A 19,431-nucleotide genomic window follows, 5' to 3' on the forward strand; every position below is an offset into this window, starting at 1 on the left:
AGTGATATTTTGCAGTCTCTCAAAAGACTTCATGACCACATATATAATTTTTTCTGGTCCACTGAGATGATGGTGTAGTGTTCAGAGCAGAACGAGACAGCACAAAAAAGCAGAACTACGCAGATGACACTGTAGTGTAAAGTTCAGAGCATAGAAAACACAGCACAACCAGAAAACAGGTCCACGCAGAATTTTAAACAGCTCATGAGATGAGATAGATTCAACATGATTTTCTGAACTATGCTGTTGACATCTTAATGGAAATGTGTTAAAAATGTCATTTTACGAAAAGAAAAAAAAAAAAAAAAAAAACCTTGAAAGTCTTTTGAAAAACCCTCAGTGTGAGGTGTTGGCATGACATTAAGTGATTTTACTCAAAAGAAAAGAAACCTTGCAGACTGTGAAGAGTTTGTACCGACAAAGACATTTGTCCAAACGTACAGACATTATACATTAGAGAGTTCATATAGAAGTTAATAATAGAGAGTCTTGCTCTTTTAAAATAATAATATTTACATACTCCTTGACAAAACTCCTCATCATTCCTTTCAGTCATTAAACAAACTAAAATAAATAAATCACAACGCAACCATCCAATGAATTAGCCAATGAACTAGACTATACTATAAATAAATACATACATATAATTAAATTTAAATAAAATAAAAAATATTTCCACATATTTTACATCTTTCACACAAACAGCAAATTCTAGCAATTTTAGAGCATAACTAGAGAAAAAATAAATAGTATTCCATGGTGTTTCCATAACTTTTAAAAAGGATTCTGTTAATTTCCATGATTTCTCAAGCATGGAAAGCACAAATTTGTCATACCTACAAATAAAAAAAAGCCCATTTTAAGTTAAATTATTTTCCATTTATAGTTTATAAACAGTAAATATGCTTTGAACAATTCGTAAAATTCTTCTTCTTCATAATGTATGTAAATATTATTAAAACAACTATAATTAATAGCAAATAAAAGGGAAAGTTCTTTAGAACACAAGTGTCATTTAACAAATTGCTATTTTGTTTTTTAAAAGTCACTGAAAATATATCTTGCAGAACTCATGTACAACAAAAAAAGCATCTTCAATGCCTCCTTCTTCATAATTCACATAATACATTTAACACAGAAAACATTTTTTCCACACATTACACACTCTCTACGACATCTTTACACAAACTCTACAAAACTGTAATTTTAGAAAAAAGCTCACAAAAAAAGCCATGTCTTTAGAGCAATAAGCTTTGAATAATATTACAAAATAGTTTGAAACCTTAAAAACTGCAGCTGTTCTGGGACATTAGAAAGCCTAGATTTGGGATTGTTTCTCTCCCAGGTGTCCTGTAAGCGTGAGGGATTGTGGACACCTTGCACAGGAGTGTGCTGAGACCATACGCTCTTGTTTTATGATCACATGTGGCGTTCCAGAGGATCCAGAGGTGGAAACTCTCGTCAAAGGGGAAACGCTCGGTCAAAAAACCTCAGCCACATGAAAAACTCTGGAATAAGACCCATCACATGGGAAATGAGACCTGGGGCCCCTGTGACAAGACCACATGCCAGTCAGACAAATGAGGCAAAGAATGAGATTTGGAAATAAAAAGACTAGTGCAGTTTTCACATACTGACAGCTAGTTTATTTCTCTCATTTATATGTAACAGATGCTTGAGTAAAACTCAAACCAGGTAGAACAATTTAGGGCAAGGGTCAAATATTTAGTGAAGGCAGATTGTAACTGAAAGGCTGAACTGTGCTCTAATACCAGAGGTATTTGTATTAAATATCAGGCTGTCACATGTGTTTTGTAATTTTGTATCCACCTTATTCCTGACGAGCCTACTGCGTTTTGAATTATGGGTGGCACTTCCGGTTTGGGGAGCTTCCATACAGAATGAATCATTTCAAATCATAAGGTTGCCCTTCAAATAAAACGTATCCATCTGTTTGACTCAATGAGCTGTCAATTTTCTTTCAAGTTTTATTTTCAGCATTCTTTTCTTCATGATTATTTTCTTTTTTTCCCTTTGCATTCCACTGTAATAGTATGAAAAAGACAACATATACTAGTTGGTCTGTTCTACCAATTTAATTTATGATATATCCCATTAATAATTCACTGGAATGCACAAAGAATCTCCTTCCGAAGAGTCTCCTTCCAGGTTTGTTTGTTTTTATAAGAATCTGTCAAAATGAAAAAAATGACTTTGGAATAGTATACATATACAGTGTGTGTGTGTGTGTGTGTATATATATATATATATATATATATATATATATATATATATATATATATATATATATATATATATATATATATATATATATATATATTCCCGTCATGTACTGTAGCAGCATAAAAAAATAACCAATTTCATAGAAATATGTAAATAAATAAATAGATAAATCAGTCTGACTGACAAAGATGATCAGTCAGGCAGTCAATCAATCAATCAATCCGTGTGAGCAAATGTAAAAGGGTTCATCACTGAAGTTTCTCTGTATGACTTCTGGTCAAATTAAGACTAGTTTCTATTCTGCAGTCTGTGGTTAACCCAAATCCACAATAAATCTTTGACTGTCATCTGGCTGGAAAACCAACCATACTGCAGCCAGAGATACAATACACCAGTTGTGTTCATAATGAATACTAGCTTACTACTTCCTGAATACTGGCCCATATGCACTGTACTGTATACTGTCTACTTTAAAAAAAAAATATTAAAATAAAATCTATACTCCACCACCTCATCAATCAATTTGTCCAGCAACCAGTCACCAAACTGAAAAAAAAGTAGATTTTTAGTTTTTGTCATATCTCAACATTTCAATCCAAATAATGGATCAAAAACATAAAAATTACAATTTCACAAGGTCAACCCCATTTTAAACACTGTGTTGAGCACAATGCACTGAGGGATACAGTATTACAGTAAGCAATGGCGTGTCTAGTGCCAGCACTGTAATTAGCTTATCTTCAATCAACTACATATGAACTGAAGTGTGTTGAGTCATTGCCCTCATGCTATACGCTATAAATAAACATATGTTCTGATAAAACCAGTGTTTTGAAACTGAGACTCAAAGCTGATTCGGCAGATACAGTTTGCATAATACTGTGATATTTATCAGGGTAGCAGGCAGGGATCTGGTGAAAAATTCATTGTTCAAACGTATGACACACCATTAGAGTACTAAATGTATGATAAAGCCGTGTACTGTAGATCTAGCTCAGGTCTTTGCTTCAATGCAAGTGGAATATTTTTGTCTGCCAGGTGAAAATTGCATGTCTGAGACACAATAGCACTTCTTCTCAACAAGTCTCTTGTTTTAGGTTGTCAGATGGTGCAGGATTTAATATGCATCAAAGTTCAATACTTACGGTTATATTTAACCTTAAGTGTGAGCAATAGTGAAAGTAATCTAGTACTTAGCTAAATGTATTTTCTGCATATATCACAACACATGACCTCCAAGACTCATATCAGGGAAATCTACAACTCAAATTGTCCATGTCAGGCAACTCTTGCATATAATAGCATGGTAATGGGCCGTTCCATGTCACCGGTGCATTCATGCGTAAATAAGATCAATGCATGTCTTACTACTCTCCTTAATTGTTCATTACATACAAAGCAGCCCAAACATAACATGAGAACGTTTCCACACGTGAGACAGATCATCAGCAGTGATCACAGCTTCTTTTGCCAAATAAAATTTTCTACACAGACATGAAAAATTTCCTAACTGATGTCAGAAGGGCACATCTGTTTTACTGTAGATTCCATAAGCAATCACAAACGCAGTTACAGTTCTGTGTCGTATAGAACACAATTATGGCCCACAACAGAGGCTTTGCCCACTGCGTGTGTTCTGGACAGACCAAGCAAAAGACCTTACCACAGTAACTATTATTAACATGTGTTTCTTTGGGAATTGTTTCTCCTCAATCCCTCCCTAGATGACCATGGTTTCCAGCTGAGATAAATGATCCATAACAAGAATCCATTTCACATCATGAATCACAACATCATGCAAAGCACACAAATAAAAAAAAAAAAAAAAAAAAAAAGGCCAATCCAAGAGTGTGAACTGGCAGGCTGCTTCTGAAATTCTTCTTGCCCCTGGATCAATCTGAAGATCATTCGGTTTTGGGGTCAGTTTGATGGCTTAGTCTCTGGAAGAATGGATCTTTATTTTGTACCCCTGTTGAAGATCATCTCTCTAGAGATCATCAAAGTGTTTAGGCAGCTGGGACACTTAAAGCCATTAGAAACCCAGAATGCTTAACCTCAGACAACCATGTCTATTTTAAAATACCATTCAAAATACCATTAAAAAACTGCAACTATAACATTTTCATGACATCAGTTTTAATGTTCTTATATACAGGTGCATCTCAATAATTTAGAACGTCGTGGAAAAGTTCATTTATTTCAGTAATTCAACTCAAAGTATGAAACTCATGTATTAAATAAATTCAGTGCACATAGACTGAAGAAGTTAAAGTCTTTGGTTCTTTTAATTGTGATGATTTTGGCACACATTTAACAAAAAACCACCAATTCACTATCTCAACAAATTAGAATATGGTGACATGCCAATCAGCTAATCAACTCTAAACAACTGCAAAGTTTTCCTGAGCCTTCAAAATGGTCTTTCAATTTGGTTCACTAGGCTACACAATCATGGGGAAGACTGCTGATCTGACAGTTGTCCAGAAGACAATCACTGACACCCTTCACAAGGAGGGTAAGCCACAAACATTCATTGCCAAAGAAGCTGGCTGTTCACAGAGTGCTGTATCCAAGCATGTTAACAGAAAGTTGAGTGGAAGGAAAAAGTGTGGAAGAAAAAGATGCACAACCAACCGAAAGAATCACAGCCTTATGAGGATTGTCAAGCAAAATTGATTCAAGAATTTAAGTGAACTTCACAAGGAATGGATTGAGGCTGGGGTCAAGGCATCAAGAGCCACCACAGACGTGTCAAGGTATTTGGCTACAGTTGACGTATTCCTCTTGTTAAGCCACTCCTGAACCACAGACAACATCAGAGGCGTCTTATCTGGGCTAAGGAGAAGAAGAACTGGACTGTTGCCCAGTGGTCCAAAGTCATCTTTTCAGATGAGATCAAGTTTTGTATTTCATTTGGAAACCAAGGTCCTAGAGTCTGGAGGAAGGGTGGAGAAGCTCAAAGCCCAAGTTGCTTGAAGTCCAGTGATAAGTTTCCATAGTCTGTGATGATTTGGGGTGCAATGTCATCTGCTGGTGTTGGTCCATTGTGAGTTTTTTGAAAACCAAAGTCATTGCACCCATTTACCAATAAATTTTGGAGCACTTCATGCTTCCTTCTGCTGACCAGCTTTTTGAAGATGCTGATTTCATTTTCCAGCAGGATTTGGCACCTGCTCACACTGCCAAAAGTACCAAAAGTTGGTTAAATGACCATGGTGTTGGTGTGTCTTGACTGGCCAGCAAACTCACACCAGACCTTAACCCCAGAGAGAATCTATGGAGTATTGTCAAGAGGAAAATGAGAAACAAGAGACCAAAAAATGCAGATGAGCTGAAGGCCACTGTCAAAGAAACCTGGGCTTCCATACCACCTCAGCAGTGCCACAAATTTATCACCTCCATGCCAAGCTGAATTGAGGCAGTAATTAAAGCAAAAGGAGCCCCTACCAAGTATTGAGTACATGTACAGTAAATGAACATACTTTCCAAAAGGCCAATAATTCACTAAAAATGTATTTATTTATTTTCTTTTGTATTGGTCTTATGAAGTATTCTAATTTGTTGAGATAGTGAATTGGTGGGTTTTTGTTAAATGTGAGCCAATATCATCACATTTAAAAGAACCAAAGACTTAAACTACTTCAGTCTGTGTGCACTAAATTTATTTAATACACAAGTTTCACACTTTGAGTTGAATTACTGAAATAAATGAACTTTTCCACAACATTCTAATATATTGAGATGCACACCGGGAACACATGATAGGTAAAAATTGATAGCCTGAATGCACTGTAAGTCGCTTTGGATATTAATGTGATACCTCAGTCGAGTATGAGTCAGTGTTCGTGCAACTGTGTTAAACTCTCTGATAAGCTAGTCAAAACACTTCTGCTGTAGTTAAGTCTTGCATAAAATGTGTGAATGAGTTTCTCACTTTCAGTAGGGGAGAGCATTTTGCATACTTCAGAGATGTAACAGAGATGATAATATGCTGTTTTATAAACAGTGCTAAGGGTTTCTTAAAACCAAAGTTGATGTCAAAAACGATTCCTAAATTCTTGGATGTGATTATTGGGCTTCAGAGACAAGGGGCCTCATTTACGAAATGAATGTACGACAGAAAAGTGGGCGTACGGTCATTTCAACGCAAAGCTTGGAATTTATCAATATGTACGTGAGCGGTGGCTACGATCAAATCTAACTTCTGGTCTCAGCTCGTGTACGCAAGTTTCTGAGTTACCTGTACTTGTGCGCGGTATAGTAAATATGGTGGAGAATTGTTGAATTTTGTTTGTTTTATTTTCCTGACCGCCAAACGAAGCTCATTAGTTGATCGTTTACCAGTAAGATTAGAATGGCTTTTTTTATATATACAGGGCTTTAGCTTTGTATGCGCGAATAGCAGTGAAAACCACAGACCATGAGGATTCAATCATCGCATCATGCACCTGCAGCGCTTCTGTGAAAGGAGAAAAACAGAAATTAAGTCTATAAAAGGAATTAAATAAATAGGATCACGCAAAATATAACAGGCTATAATATAATTAACAGATTAACAAAAGGAAAAAAAAACTGTGCAACAAGTATAGGCTACGCTCATTTTTGTGACACTCTTAATGCATTTTATTTATTATCTTTATATCTTTATTTGATTTAATCCATCTGATTGCACAGGTGCCTCACGCACACACAAACAACATTAGTTTTAGCGTTGCCTGACATTTCAGCCATTCATCATCATCTAAAATGCAGTCAACCAAACATAAAATTTTCACAGTTTAATTTAAAAGGTCCACTGTAAAATCTTCGTGCAGCACCCAAACTAATATTTTTGCACATGCAAGGATTTTACACAAATATTAAAACATGAGTGAAGTATGAAGCCATGTTTAAGCTACATAATGAATAATAGTTATGCAAACAAATGTTACAAATATGGCAAAAATGGAAACATTTGGATTCTTGTGATATGAGACAGGCTCGTGAGCCCAATGCTGTTTCAGTTTTGCTTGATATTTGTATGCTGCTTATAATGAATGCCACTATAACCTAATTTGTGTTTTATTTTATAGTTTCCTTATTACTTATATTAAAATACTACTTATTTTTCATTCTTCGTTCTGTCCTGAATACAGTTAAATTTAAAATATTTGTTGTAGGGTTAGGGGAACTAAATAGGCTGTTTATATTTACCAGTATTTTAATATACATATAAATTACATAAATTAATGTAGCCTAATTGTTTGTGATTACAAGGTTAACAGATATTTTTGGAGTAAGATCAATTTCTCTTTCATGAGAGTACTTCCTCTTTTGGCCGGGTTTGTTTTCTGCCTCCACATTTATCAATGTGCTATTATTCGTACGATGAGATTGGTGGCATACGAATGTTTCATGAATCACACGTGAACTCTGTCGTAAGTTGATTTGTGCAGATTGATAAATGAAGCCCAAGGAGTCTACATAAGGCATAATAGATGTTTCACTGAGAATACTCAATATTAATTAAGTTGTATACATTTCTAATACAACCACTAATGTTTATAAATAAAGTTATGAGAGAACATAACATAATAAAGTTATGTTCTCTGTGCATTCCAGCAGAGTACTAAATGCTGGAAGCATATATGTGTAATAAAAAACAAAACAAAAACAAAAAAACAATAAAGAACCCAGAATTGAGCCTTGGGGTACTCCATAAGATATCACATGACATGTGTAGGTATGTGTACCTACAGCAACATAAAGTAAAAACCCCAGTAGCTTAAATCGGATGGACTGAACCTAATAGATCAGAACTGTTTTGCAATCAGTCAATGAATATTTTATATCCCACTGTGTTAATGTTAGTAATGATTGTAAATCGGCATAAAGAGGCAATTTTGTGAAAGTAGACACTGATGTGTTGCTGTGGTGCAGTCATATGATAATAGGTTTTACAGTGATGTCATAATATGGAGGAAGTAGAGTGCAAATCATATTTGTAATTTGGTTTCAAAAAATACTCCTTTTGAGTACTAAACCTTACTGTATCATGCAAAATTTCATGAGGGATGAAGAAATACCAATAACAGATCTGAGACAGATCAGGTTAAATACCCTGTGGAAAAAAATAATCCACCTGTTAATTAGGCATTACTGATTTGAAGCAGATTTACCACCTCTTGCAAACACTACTGCTGACACCCTTTGTGCTAGAGGAAGAAAATCTTTAATTCTGCATTTTAATAGCACAGATTTTGAGCTCTTCAATGCACAGTGAGTCAGCCAACCAAGTAGGTGTATAAATGATTAAGCATTTTATAGAATTTAATCTCTAAAGCTAAACACATAGCTGATATTTTATGATCGGTTCATTTTTTCCAGCTGACAGATGTTAAACAACAGACTCTTCTCATCTCAGCACAGCGGGTCAGAGCTCCACTGTGAGATCAGAACTCAGACCTTCAACCCTCTCAACGTGAGACAGATCTAAATGACTTTTGCACACACATGATACAGCCATAGGCTGCTCACAACTCTGGGATGAAGTGAGGTTTAGTAAAGGGTTCAGTGCGAGGTATTGCATCTATGAGCTCTTTTTTGTTCTATCTCTTAATTTTATATTATTTAATTAAATGCAGTTAGAATTTTAGTGGTTCACTATATGTACTATATGTATTTTAGTGGTTCACTATATGTCACTATATGTAACAATTTAATTTGCCAAGCATAACTATTAACAATAATAATAATTATTATATTATTATACTTTGAAATTATACCATCATTTCAACTGAAGAACTGTTGTTGCCAATTGGATTCAAAATGCTTTAAAAAAAGATAAATTATATTCTCACTTTTAAATGATCTCTTTCTTAGTACTTTACAGGTGAAATGTGCTACAAGGCAGAGGTAAGAAATGGCTCTACTGGCACAGTCTTTAAGTACCTGAGCAAACTAAAAGTAAATTAAAATCATGATGATATTCATGATGTCATTTCATTTCATAAAACCAGTATGAAATATACTGAAAAAGTCTTCAATATATGGCTGAGACCCATTGCATATGTTTCTGCTTTTGTGAAAACTGACAATATTGACCTCTAACACACTTTTGAGTGAGACCTCATTTAAGATCTCTTCTCTAGTAGATAGATGAGTGGATAGATACGTAAACGAGTAGAAAGATATTCCCATAACAAAAAAAACATATTGCATGTTTTATTATATACAGTACACATTTGACATTTGATGATAAAAGGATGATAATTATTTCTTCCTAAAGGCATATCACTGTCCTCATCTCACTGAAGCTCAGGATTTGCGGTACAAAGCTGTCTATTGTGTTGCAGTGGTCCACAGAGGACGGCCACAGCAGCTGCAACGGGCACAGCGACAGACTTCACTGCTACCCGTGGCCACTTTCACAAGAGACACAGTGAAATCCAGCCACATAAATAAATAAACCTCTTTCATGGGGCAGATTTTCAATGATCTGAGGCTTTTGCACTGATGGATCCACAAACAGAGCACGTTTCCACACACATCCTAGTTAAGCATGATATATGTGAAATTTTCTGTTTAAATTCTATCAGCATCTATATTCATAGTATACGTCTAAATTAGACTTTCTGCTTTCCATGGAACACAAAATAACATTTGAAGAACGTCTGAGCTGCAGTTTTCCTAATAATGAAAGCATGAAAAAGTATAAAAAACCTAAAATGCATGTGCATGAAGACATGTTGCCTTTGGTATGACGTTAATGACACCAACACATATGAAAATAAAGGTTATTTAATGGCATCTGTGATTCAGTGAAGAACCTTTAATATCCATGGAACCTTTTCACTTAAAGTGTGAAAAAAATGGTTCTTGCTGCAAAAGGATCTACATTGTCTTTCACAAGCAAATGTGACGCATGTTTGAATATATGCCTTTATGAATTTGTGAACATGTTCACATTTCCAGTGAATTAAAATTAAAACTCTGCCCCTTGTGTGGCTTCCAAAGACTTGGAATATAGCACACCCGTTGTATGTACTATTTTTATAATGTCTTTTTTTATATAGTGCCTTTTTGTCCTTGTAGCTTGAAAGTAACCAGCAGGGGCACAGCCATCATTTTTTATTTTTTTTTATGATTGGTTCATATACTACAAACAAATTTGATAGTTTCTATACTGTAATAAATGATAGGCCCTAGCTGGATGCCTTTGTCTGTATTAGGGATTTCCTGGGTTAAAGGGGTCATATGATGAAATTTCAAGTTTTCCTTTCTCTTTGGAGTGTTAGATAAGATAGATAAGATCCCTGCAAAAACTAAAGTCTCAAACCCAAAGAGATATTCTTTATAAGAGTTAAGACTTGTCCACGCCCCCCTAAAACACCTCGCTCAAACACACCCCCACATCTCTACTTCACTGTGTGGGAAGTTGTGCCTAACACTGCCCAAATGTTCATGCAAAGAAAGAAGGCATAACTTTTATTCTCGCTGTTGCCGCCGCCATGTGGTGGAGACACTTTGTGTTTTGTTGTGAAAGCAAAACTACTTTGTTTGGCCTTCCAAAAGAGGACACAACTAGAAATCAGTGGTTAAGTTGTATTAACAACACTGTTCCAGAACAGTAATATTCAGATGTTTGCAGCACATTTTATGGAGGACTGTTTCCTAAACCCGAGAGAGTTGTTTCTACAAAGTGGGGCAATTCCAACTTTGCAAGGACAGTCTGGCGCTTCTGACTCACAGCCTGTAAGTACGTTTTCATATTTAAAGAATTTGCCTCTGATGATTCAAATGCAAGTTTTGAGCAGTGTAGAGCAGCGCTTGTTGTTTGTCGTTTCCCCGATCACGTATGCAGATGTGGTTTTATTTTTACGCAGCGCGATACGCACCATGTAAAAACACAGTATAAGTCATTATAATCAGTAATTATGTCCCAACTGGATGCAACAAATACCTTGTTTATAATGGGTTTTAATGTTTTTGTCTCATCACGCTGGGACACGGCATCACAGTATGGTAAAGGGTATAACATTTCCGTCACACGCTTGAGGCATTCGGCCAATCACAATGCACTGGATAGCTGGCCAATCTGAGCACACCTCGCTTTTCAGAACGATGAGCTTTGTAAAAATCAACGCGTTTCAGAAAGGCGGGGCATAGAGGAGCAACAATAATGTACAGTATGTGGAAAATTATATATATTTTTAAACCTAAACCGCATAAACACATTGCATTATACTAAATACACAAAATAATGTTGAGAGATGGGATACAGCTGCGGCTACCGGGCATCTGCACATCAATATTATGTAATTTTTGTAAAAATAATTACTGTATTTGCGTTATTGTAAGGGGTGGGTTGGGTTAGGTGTATATGTTTATAAAACACAATCTAATATGTAGAAAATTTCATTTATTGTTATTTTCCAGCCACCGCTGTATCCCTTCTAGCCACAACCGATTTCCTGGCATGTCATACTTCTACAAATCTGTTTTGAACTTTCTGCACAAGAGCGCCCTCTGGCTTTGAGTATGAATGAAACATACAGTGCAGGAGAGGTAATGTTCACATCAATAATGTTCACATCGCCTGGTTTTGGATACGAATGATAAATGTCAGGCCAAACATAGACCTTGTCTCTTTGTATGTAAATCTATATTTATTTAAACTGGTCCTTGAAAACATTTATATGAACACATAACGTGTGATGGATGAATTTATTTTGTTTTTGTTTTTTTCTTTTTAAAGTGGGGGGAACACGTCCCCTGCATATTCTACTCCCATGATAACTAGCCACTAAACATGTTTTTTGTATATAAAAGAGCAGCTCAGAGATTCTTCAAAACATCTTTTGCGTTCAATGGCACAAGAAAATCCTACTGGTTTGGAATCCATAACAGAAGGTTGAGTGAACGATGACAGAATGTTCATCCTTTTCAGGGCAGTGGAACATTTTACTAAAGCAGCAAGTAAGACGTCACATCGGCTCTCAAAGTATTAAGAAAAGACTATCTAATTTTAATGCAAAGAGCGTAATGGAGTCAATACCCTGTACCGCAGCAAAAATAGAGAACGCTAAAGACTAAGTTGTCAGTTGTCTATGTGTGTTGAGAGAGAAAAAGAGAAAGAGAGAGAACTTTTGAGCTGAGAAAAGCAGGTCATTAAAAAACAGCAGTTTTCCTCCATTCCTCTGGACCGGGTTTTAATGACTTCCAGACTGAAGGCAGCTCAGCCTCTGTTTCTCCTCTCCTCCTCTTATGGAGCGGATGCAGTCTCTGCCTGTACTTCAGCTCTGCTCTTACCCAACACTTCTGAAAGCCAAACCACCTCTTTAGAGAAAGATAAATTATTTCAAAGCATGTAATTAGTTGTGACGAAGCACTACAAACACTCCTTAAGTCCTAATGCTGCCTCATGAACTGAGCCATTGTTTTCCAGGGCCAGATTTCAAATAGAGAGTTAATTCTAATTACATCAGTCCCCTTCCCCCACTCACCCCATGATAAACTGACGGCACACTATTTGCTTAACACATTTCTATTAGGCGGCCCTGCCAGAAAGAGTGTGAATGGAAAGATACTTCACACTCGTGTACTTCTCACGCTGACAGTCAAAAACTTTCACTCCGACCTGAGATTAGAAGCTGTTGTTAAATTGATCTTCGCTTTCTCTCATGCAAATGGATGTAAATCTTGTGCAGTGCTAGGTGACATATTTTTCAATAGTTATATGAGTGCTGCAGGGATGACAGATTTAAGCCAAAACCTGGAAACCCGAGTTTGCAATGTCGCACTTCCAGCTCCATTGTCCCAAAGTCAAAGGGTTTTTTGAATGGAATCGCCCAAAATTAGGTTTGTGATTCACACGAGCTCAAGATATTTTCACGTTTTATTCTACAACATAAAATATATGTGATGTCTTTAACTCTTCTACTTTTCTTGAAAAAGTGTCTAAATGGCACTACAGAGTCATGTCATCATGACAAAAGAGGTCAACTCATCTACTCACTAACCGCTTTCACAGCCTTGTGTTTATAATCGAGCCCTTCAAAACTATTCTACTAAAAACTTTCAGGGAAAATGTGACCATGGTGTAGTTCATTTATAGCCTATGTTTACATTTTACTTCTGCTGACAGTATTTGGGCCTCAAAATTCATAAAACTTGTGTTAATTTGTGAAAATGATCATGATGAACGAAACTTGTAAGAATCATAAACATAAATTTGTTGGTCACAGAGCATATTTTCTGCAATTATCCAAAAGTCAATGGAAAAATCTATGGTGTTTTTGTCAAGGGAACCAGGGTGATGCTGACTTACATGATGGCTTACAAAAAAAAAAAAAAAAACACCATCATCTCAGCACTCCACTGCTGACTATTCTGGCATAAAAGTGCATTAACACAGGCATCATTATTGGGGGAAAAGCATGTTTCCAAAATTAAAAAGCTTACGAACAATGCAAATATCTAATCGGCCACCAGACAATATTTTTTAAGCAGATAAGGGAGTGAAAGTGTTGATATGCTGTATAGCGATTGTACATCAGGACGCATTAAAGACGTATAAAGCAGACCTTTAGAGCATGTTTAATTTGGTAATGACACCTGAGATCGTATTCTCCATTAACACAGCAAAAATATAATCTGGTTTTTAGTGTATTATCTAATATATAAGGACTCAAAATACTATTAACTCAAATATATATGTTGGAAAAAGCAATTATATTCTTGTCAGACTGGGAAGAACTAGTTGGAGTGGGTACGTAGACAATAGAAAGAGGTTGTCCATTAACTGAAGGAATTTTTCTGGGTTGTTTATGACAGCAATATAAATTTGTTGTGTTGCACCAAATATAGGGAATAGGAAAACAGGTCTAATACTCGCAGTGTCCTCTTGATAGCATAAACAGATATAAGCAAGGCCACATGAAGTCAGTGTCATTGGAACTGATCAGACTAAACAAGAAGAGCATAAGAACAGGTGCTTCAGGTCAAAGTCATCTGGGAAACAGAATGACCACTCAGACAAACCAAACAGTGATAGCTCCTATCAGAAACACGTAACAGCTGCGCACAGCCTGTGGTGGGACTTAACCATGCTCAGATTCCATTCAAATCGTCATCTCAAACCACTATATATATATATATATATATATATATATATTATATATATATATATATATATATATATATATATATATATATATATATATACAGTAACAGTACAGTACAATATATAAATGTTTTATTTTTATTAAATGTTGACATAATTTGTGTAAAAAAAAATGGTGAAAGCTTGTTTTTAAAAATCATGTAAATATAAATAGACTTTGCATGTTTTTGTTATGGAAAACAAGTTATTGCAGTTCAGGCATATATATATATATATATATATATATATATATATATATATATATATATATATATATATATATATATATATATATATATTTCAGGGATTCTCTTAAGACAAGTCAACAAACAATTATTCTAACTGAAAAATTATTACATGTTGGAACAAATTACCTCAAAATTAAAAAAAAAAAAAAAATTTCATCATATGCAGTGACTGCATGCATCAGGAAAATGTTGCAGTGCATAAAGCAGGTGCTCATGTGCTGTGCTGGGTTTTGTCACTTTTTAGTGTTTTTGTGGAACAAAATAAATCTAAAGGGCGTTCCAGAGCACCATCTAAAATCTAAAAACCAAATCCATCCAACCATATTCCTATGGACGCTATGCCGTTGCTTATCTGTAGGAAGGCCAACACCCTGGATGGATAAGACACAGACATACATACTCACACACCTATCGACAGTCTCCAGTTTAGTGTCTTTGGATCATAGAGGAAACCAAAGCACAAAGAGAGCAAACTCATAAGGCCTCCAGCTGGGAATCAAACCCAGGACATTTTCTAGGAAAATCTGATGCTACAGAAAGAAATGCAGAACTGCAGTGATTACCTGTACATACTGCAACGATTATTTGCAGGCCCTGTGAGACTATCAATGCACTCAAGGTTTAAAATGCAAATAAAACCTCAAAGCAGCTGATGGCAGAGAAACAGTGATACATACAGACATCTGGGGTCTCGTCCGATCCGTCCGGGCAGTCCTTCTCCCCGTCACAACGCCAACCCTTTGAGATACACGTCACCTGATCCTTGCAAACAAACTGCTTGGGGCTGCAGGTTTTTGGAGCTACAAAAAAGAAGAGGCAAAACAAAGAATGAGTGAGTGTCTCAACAATGCATTCAGCTATTAGCATATATGTGACACATGTGTGTCCATACATAACAGAAATCAAACAGCCCATAAGAGTGTTTGTGGTCTGGCCAGGGTTTGGCAGAGTACGAGGACGCCAAGCGCTGTCAGTTTACCTGCATTTCCCTGCAGGTACTGTTTACTAACAAGGTGACAGCGCCAACTAACTAAACATTGTCGAGTATATGTGAAATTTTTAAAAACTCAAGGGGAAAACTTTTCCGTTTTTGACTTCACTGTTGTCGTGTAAACGTAGTCCTAGTCTGTGACTAGACTGTTTTCTCTTTTTGAATATAATGTTTGTTTGTTTTTGTTTTTTTTTCAGATTGAAATGAAATATGTCAAGCACCCAGTGTATTTAACTAATATACTGTAAATGACGAATTCATCTCAGAGTTGGTTGAACTGGTTCAAGGTTTAGTACACTTTGTTAAAGAAATGTCTGAAATGCCTAATGGAGAAAACGAATGGGAAAAGTATTTCCAGAAGCCAAGCCACTGGAAAAGGAGGCAGTCTGTGCTGAGCAGTTTCCCACTCTTCTCCTGAATGTACGCGTTTGCAGTCAGACCCGCGTGCTTTCGCACATCCAGGTCAGTGTTCCCACACCAGTGACAGTGATGCAACGAGTCTAGAGGCCATCAAAGGACATCTTGTTCTGGTTTGGCTGCATTAGGTGCAAAAAATGTGACCACTTTTCATTGGTTGTTTATTTGGAATCAAATGCGAATTCATTTCAGACCACCTTCTCAAAAGCTCTCTAAAAACCTCCAGTCTGCTATCTGCACCATACCTCCAGACATAAACATCAAGGAAAGCAGAGCTGACTATCAGCTGCTACTTCCTCCACAACACTGAGTTTCCCATCTGCAGGAAAAGAGGGTGGAAGCTCAAAAGATGTTCAGTGAGATTCTTTTCTAAAAATAAAACAAAGATTATTGGTGTACATTTGAGAAGAAAATACTATTTCAGTCTTTCTGCTTCAAAATTTCATGTTCCTTACCAGTTCTGTGTAAGCAATTTTCGCTCAGAAATTGCTAGTAAATTTCACACACAGGTGCAAGGAACAGCAAAATTAAATGTGAATTTTGAAGTAGAAAAACTTCAACAGTATTTTCTTGTAAAACATACTTCAGCAATCTTTATTTAAGAAAAATCATTTTAACACCTTATGTCAAGGGTTCAAATGTCTAATGAATGATATTACATAAAATGTATAATATGCTGACAAAAAAAAATGCAACAACTTATATTCTGAAATGTTTCAAAAATGTTAGTGGCAGGACATTAAAATGAACCCACAAAGTTTCAAACACTAAAAGTTCCCAGAAGTCTGTTTCTCTTTAAGGTGACCACGCACACAGTTTTTATTTATTTTTTATACCATATTTCCATATATAAGCTTGACCATTTGGTTATGTCAGAGCATTCTAGGGCTGCAAAGACATGAAGGGCATCTTTATGAGGCTTTCTGACAGTGAGGAAAAAGTGCAGACATAGTACACTATCGGAAAAGTTCTGACTCTGACTCTTTTGACGCCATCGATGGATTTTCTGTTCTTCTGGTTCGTTTTACCTCAGTGACTCTAACATTCTTTACACATGCTAACTGCGACTGAAGTGTGTGTACGCAGTGCTAAAGTGAAGTGCAGCTGTAACAGCAGTGGAATAAATGAGAGCATTTATGTGGCGTCATAAATCAGACTCTATAACCAGCAGCAGCCATCCAACGGCTGGCCAGAGAGAGGAAGTGGTTAGGAGGTTATCGGCCACACTTCACTTGACTCATTAATGGGGTGAAATAATCCCTTCAACAAAAAAGGTGAAAGTTGTCAACACTCTCTTTGGTTTCAGTATTACTCAGTATTAGTATGTTTTAACACCGTCCACATAGCACAATAACACATATGCTAAAGTTTTGATATTATTTTCAGTCATTCATTTCAACATATATATAAATATATATAGTTTTTTTTTCTAATATAGGGATGAGATGTCTGGGACTTCAAGTCTACAAAATACTAAATGAAAATATAACACAAAACCAAACAAAATAAAGATTAAACAAAACAGTAGATGAAAATATAACAGAGCTCTAACTGGCGCAATATAAAGATTGAATTAAGCTAAGCGATCCCATTAACTATAATCAAAGACATTCATCATAGAAAAAAATATTTTTTCTTAGAGGTGAGCAATGATTGGCTCGTCTGGAGTCTGTAAAGTAGGTGAACAGTGAATAATACTGTGAGTAATAGGCTGTAGTTTGCAGACGGTAATTACATTACGAATATAGAAAATTGGATCAGAGCAAAGGAAAAGAACAATGAAGAGAAGATAAAGAAGGGAACAAATGGAGGAGAATGCCACACATGCTATCAATCAGGGCTGTGTGCCGTTCAGAAATGACCGAGAATGCCTCTAATTACAGCTTAATTCCTGATTTCAAACTGAGGTAGCAATCCGGATGCAGAATCGCAATTCAAATGATATAAAGAATTAAAGAGTCCTGCGATTCAAAGATATTTACTTAACTGCTACATGTGTCATTTTAGTTAGATAAAAATTGCAACTTTAATGCATGTTTCCAGATTTACAGGATATGAGGATTTATAATCTCTAATCAAAACACCTATACAATCTACAAAAAATAAAAAATAAAAAAACATTAAAATTGCTGTTTTAGTTAAATTAGTGTGTTTTTTTATTAGTTGTTTTTGGTGTAGTGTAAATGCACACAAAAGTTTGATTCTGTTACCATAACCTAAAACATTTAACATTAATCAGTAATAATTATAGTTGCTATTTGTTATATTATAAAACACGATTTTGCTTTTCTAAAAAAAAGTTGGGTTACACTTTATTTTAAGGTGCCCTTGTAACAGTGTAATTATACATTTAAGTACTGATTAATATTAATTAGCTATATGTACTTGCTATATGATTAGGGTTTGGTTTAAGGTTACATGCATGTAATTATGCATAATTTATTGTTATGATAATAGTAAGTACAGTACATGTAATGTGTAACAAGGACACCTTAAAAAATGTGTTACAAAAGGTTGTTAGGTGGGCACTTGCTGTATAATTGTGACACATCCCAGAAAGGATACTTTTTTTAAATATAGGTCTTTATAGGTCCTTGTTATATTTGTGCTAGATAAATATAACTCTTTGTTAGTAACATACAACTGCCACACTTCTACAGGAGACACCTTTGGTGTGAATTTCCTGCCTGATGAAGACAATGCTAAATTGGAGACAATGTTCCAGAAAAGGAGGAAAACACTGAGGACAAAGGAAAGCAATAACTCAACAGAATTACAGATACATGCACACACATCATATGTCAGATCCACAGGAGAGTACTGGCAACTTTGTGGCAAAATTAAATTGAAAAATAAGTAATAATATGTTTCTGGGTTCTGAGTAGTTATGGAAAGCAACCAGTCCCGCATACAGTCATGCCAGAAGGTGCAAATATACTTCTGTTGAAGAAAAATCCCCATTGATACTGAACAATAAGGCTGGGCGGCATGACCAAAATCCTTTGACAATATGAGTCCTTTCAGTCATCAACGGTAACAAAACTGTTATTTTTGCTGGAAATGCTGCAGTATGTTATATTAAAATGATGGGGTTTTAAAGTTTATCTGATTTATTACATATGTAGAATTTGGCATTAGAATTTTTAAAAACCATCACGGAACATAACCTTTAGCTCAAACAGTATGATTTCATAATTTCCTGTCAGATTAGACAACTTTGGACAACTCAATCAGTATTTCCCTGTCTTCCCTGTAGTGCGACAGAACAGTCATGATATATTCACAATGATTTTGCTGCCAATATAAAATGTAGTGAGATCTAACATGCTTTTTATTAGGCTGTTACGTTTCACAGAAACCATTAGATCAGATCCCTGAAGATCAGTATG

General features: G+C 35.7%; 2 protein-coding genes across 3 annotated transcripts in view; both read right to left on the reverse strand.

Annotated features, from left to right (window-relative positions):
- The window catches only part of LOC109076850, a 472,477-nt gene that overhangs the window by 382,388 nt on the left and 70,658 nt on the right, over positions 1–19,431 (reverse strand). The gene's annotated exons all lie outside the window — the stretch shown is intronic.
- lrp1aa (low density lipoprotein receptor-related protein 1Aa) overlaps positions 1–19,431 on the reverse strand; it is a 166,386-nt gene that overhangs the window by 138,264 nt on the left and 8,691 nt on the right. The window contains 1 exon segment of the mRNA XM_042733414.1: positions 15,312–15,434. Coding sequence (XP_042589348.1) covers positions 15,312–15,434 — 123 coding nt within the window.

Source organism: Cyprinus carpio, chromosome B11, assembly GCF_018340385.1.
Source record: "Cyprinus carpio isolate SPL01 chromosome B11, ASM1834038v1, whole genome shotgun sequence".
Classification (NCBI taxonomy): domain Eukaryota; kingdom Metazoa; phylum Chordata; class Actinopteri; order Cypriniformes; family Cyprinidae; genus Cyprinus; species Cyprinus carpio.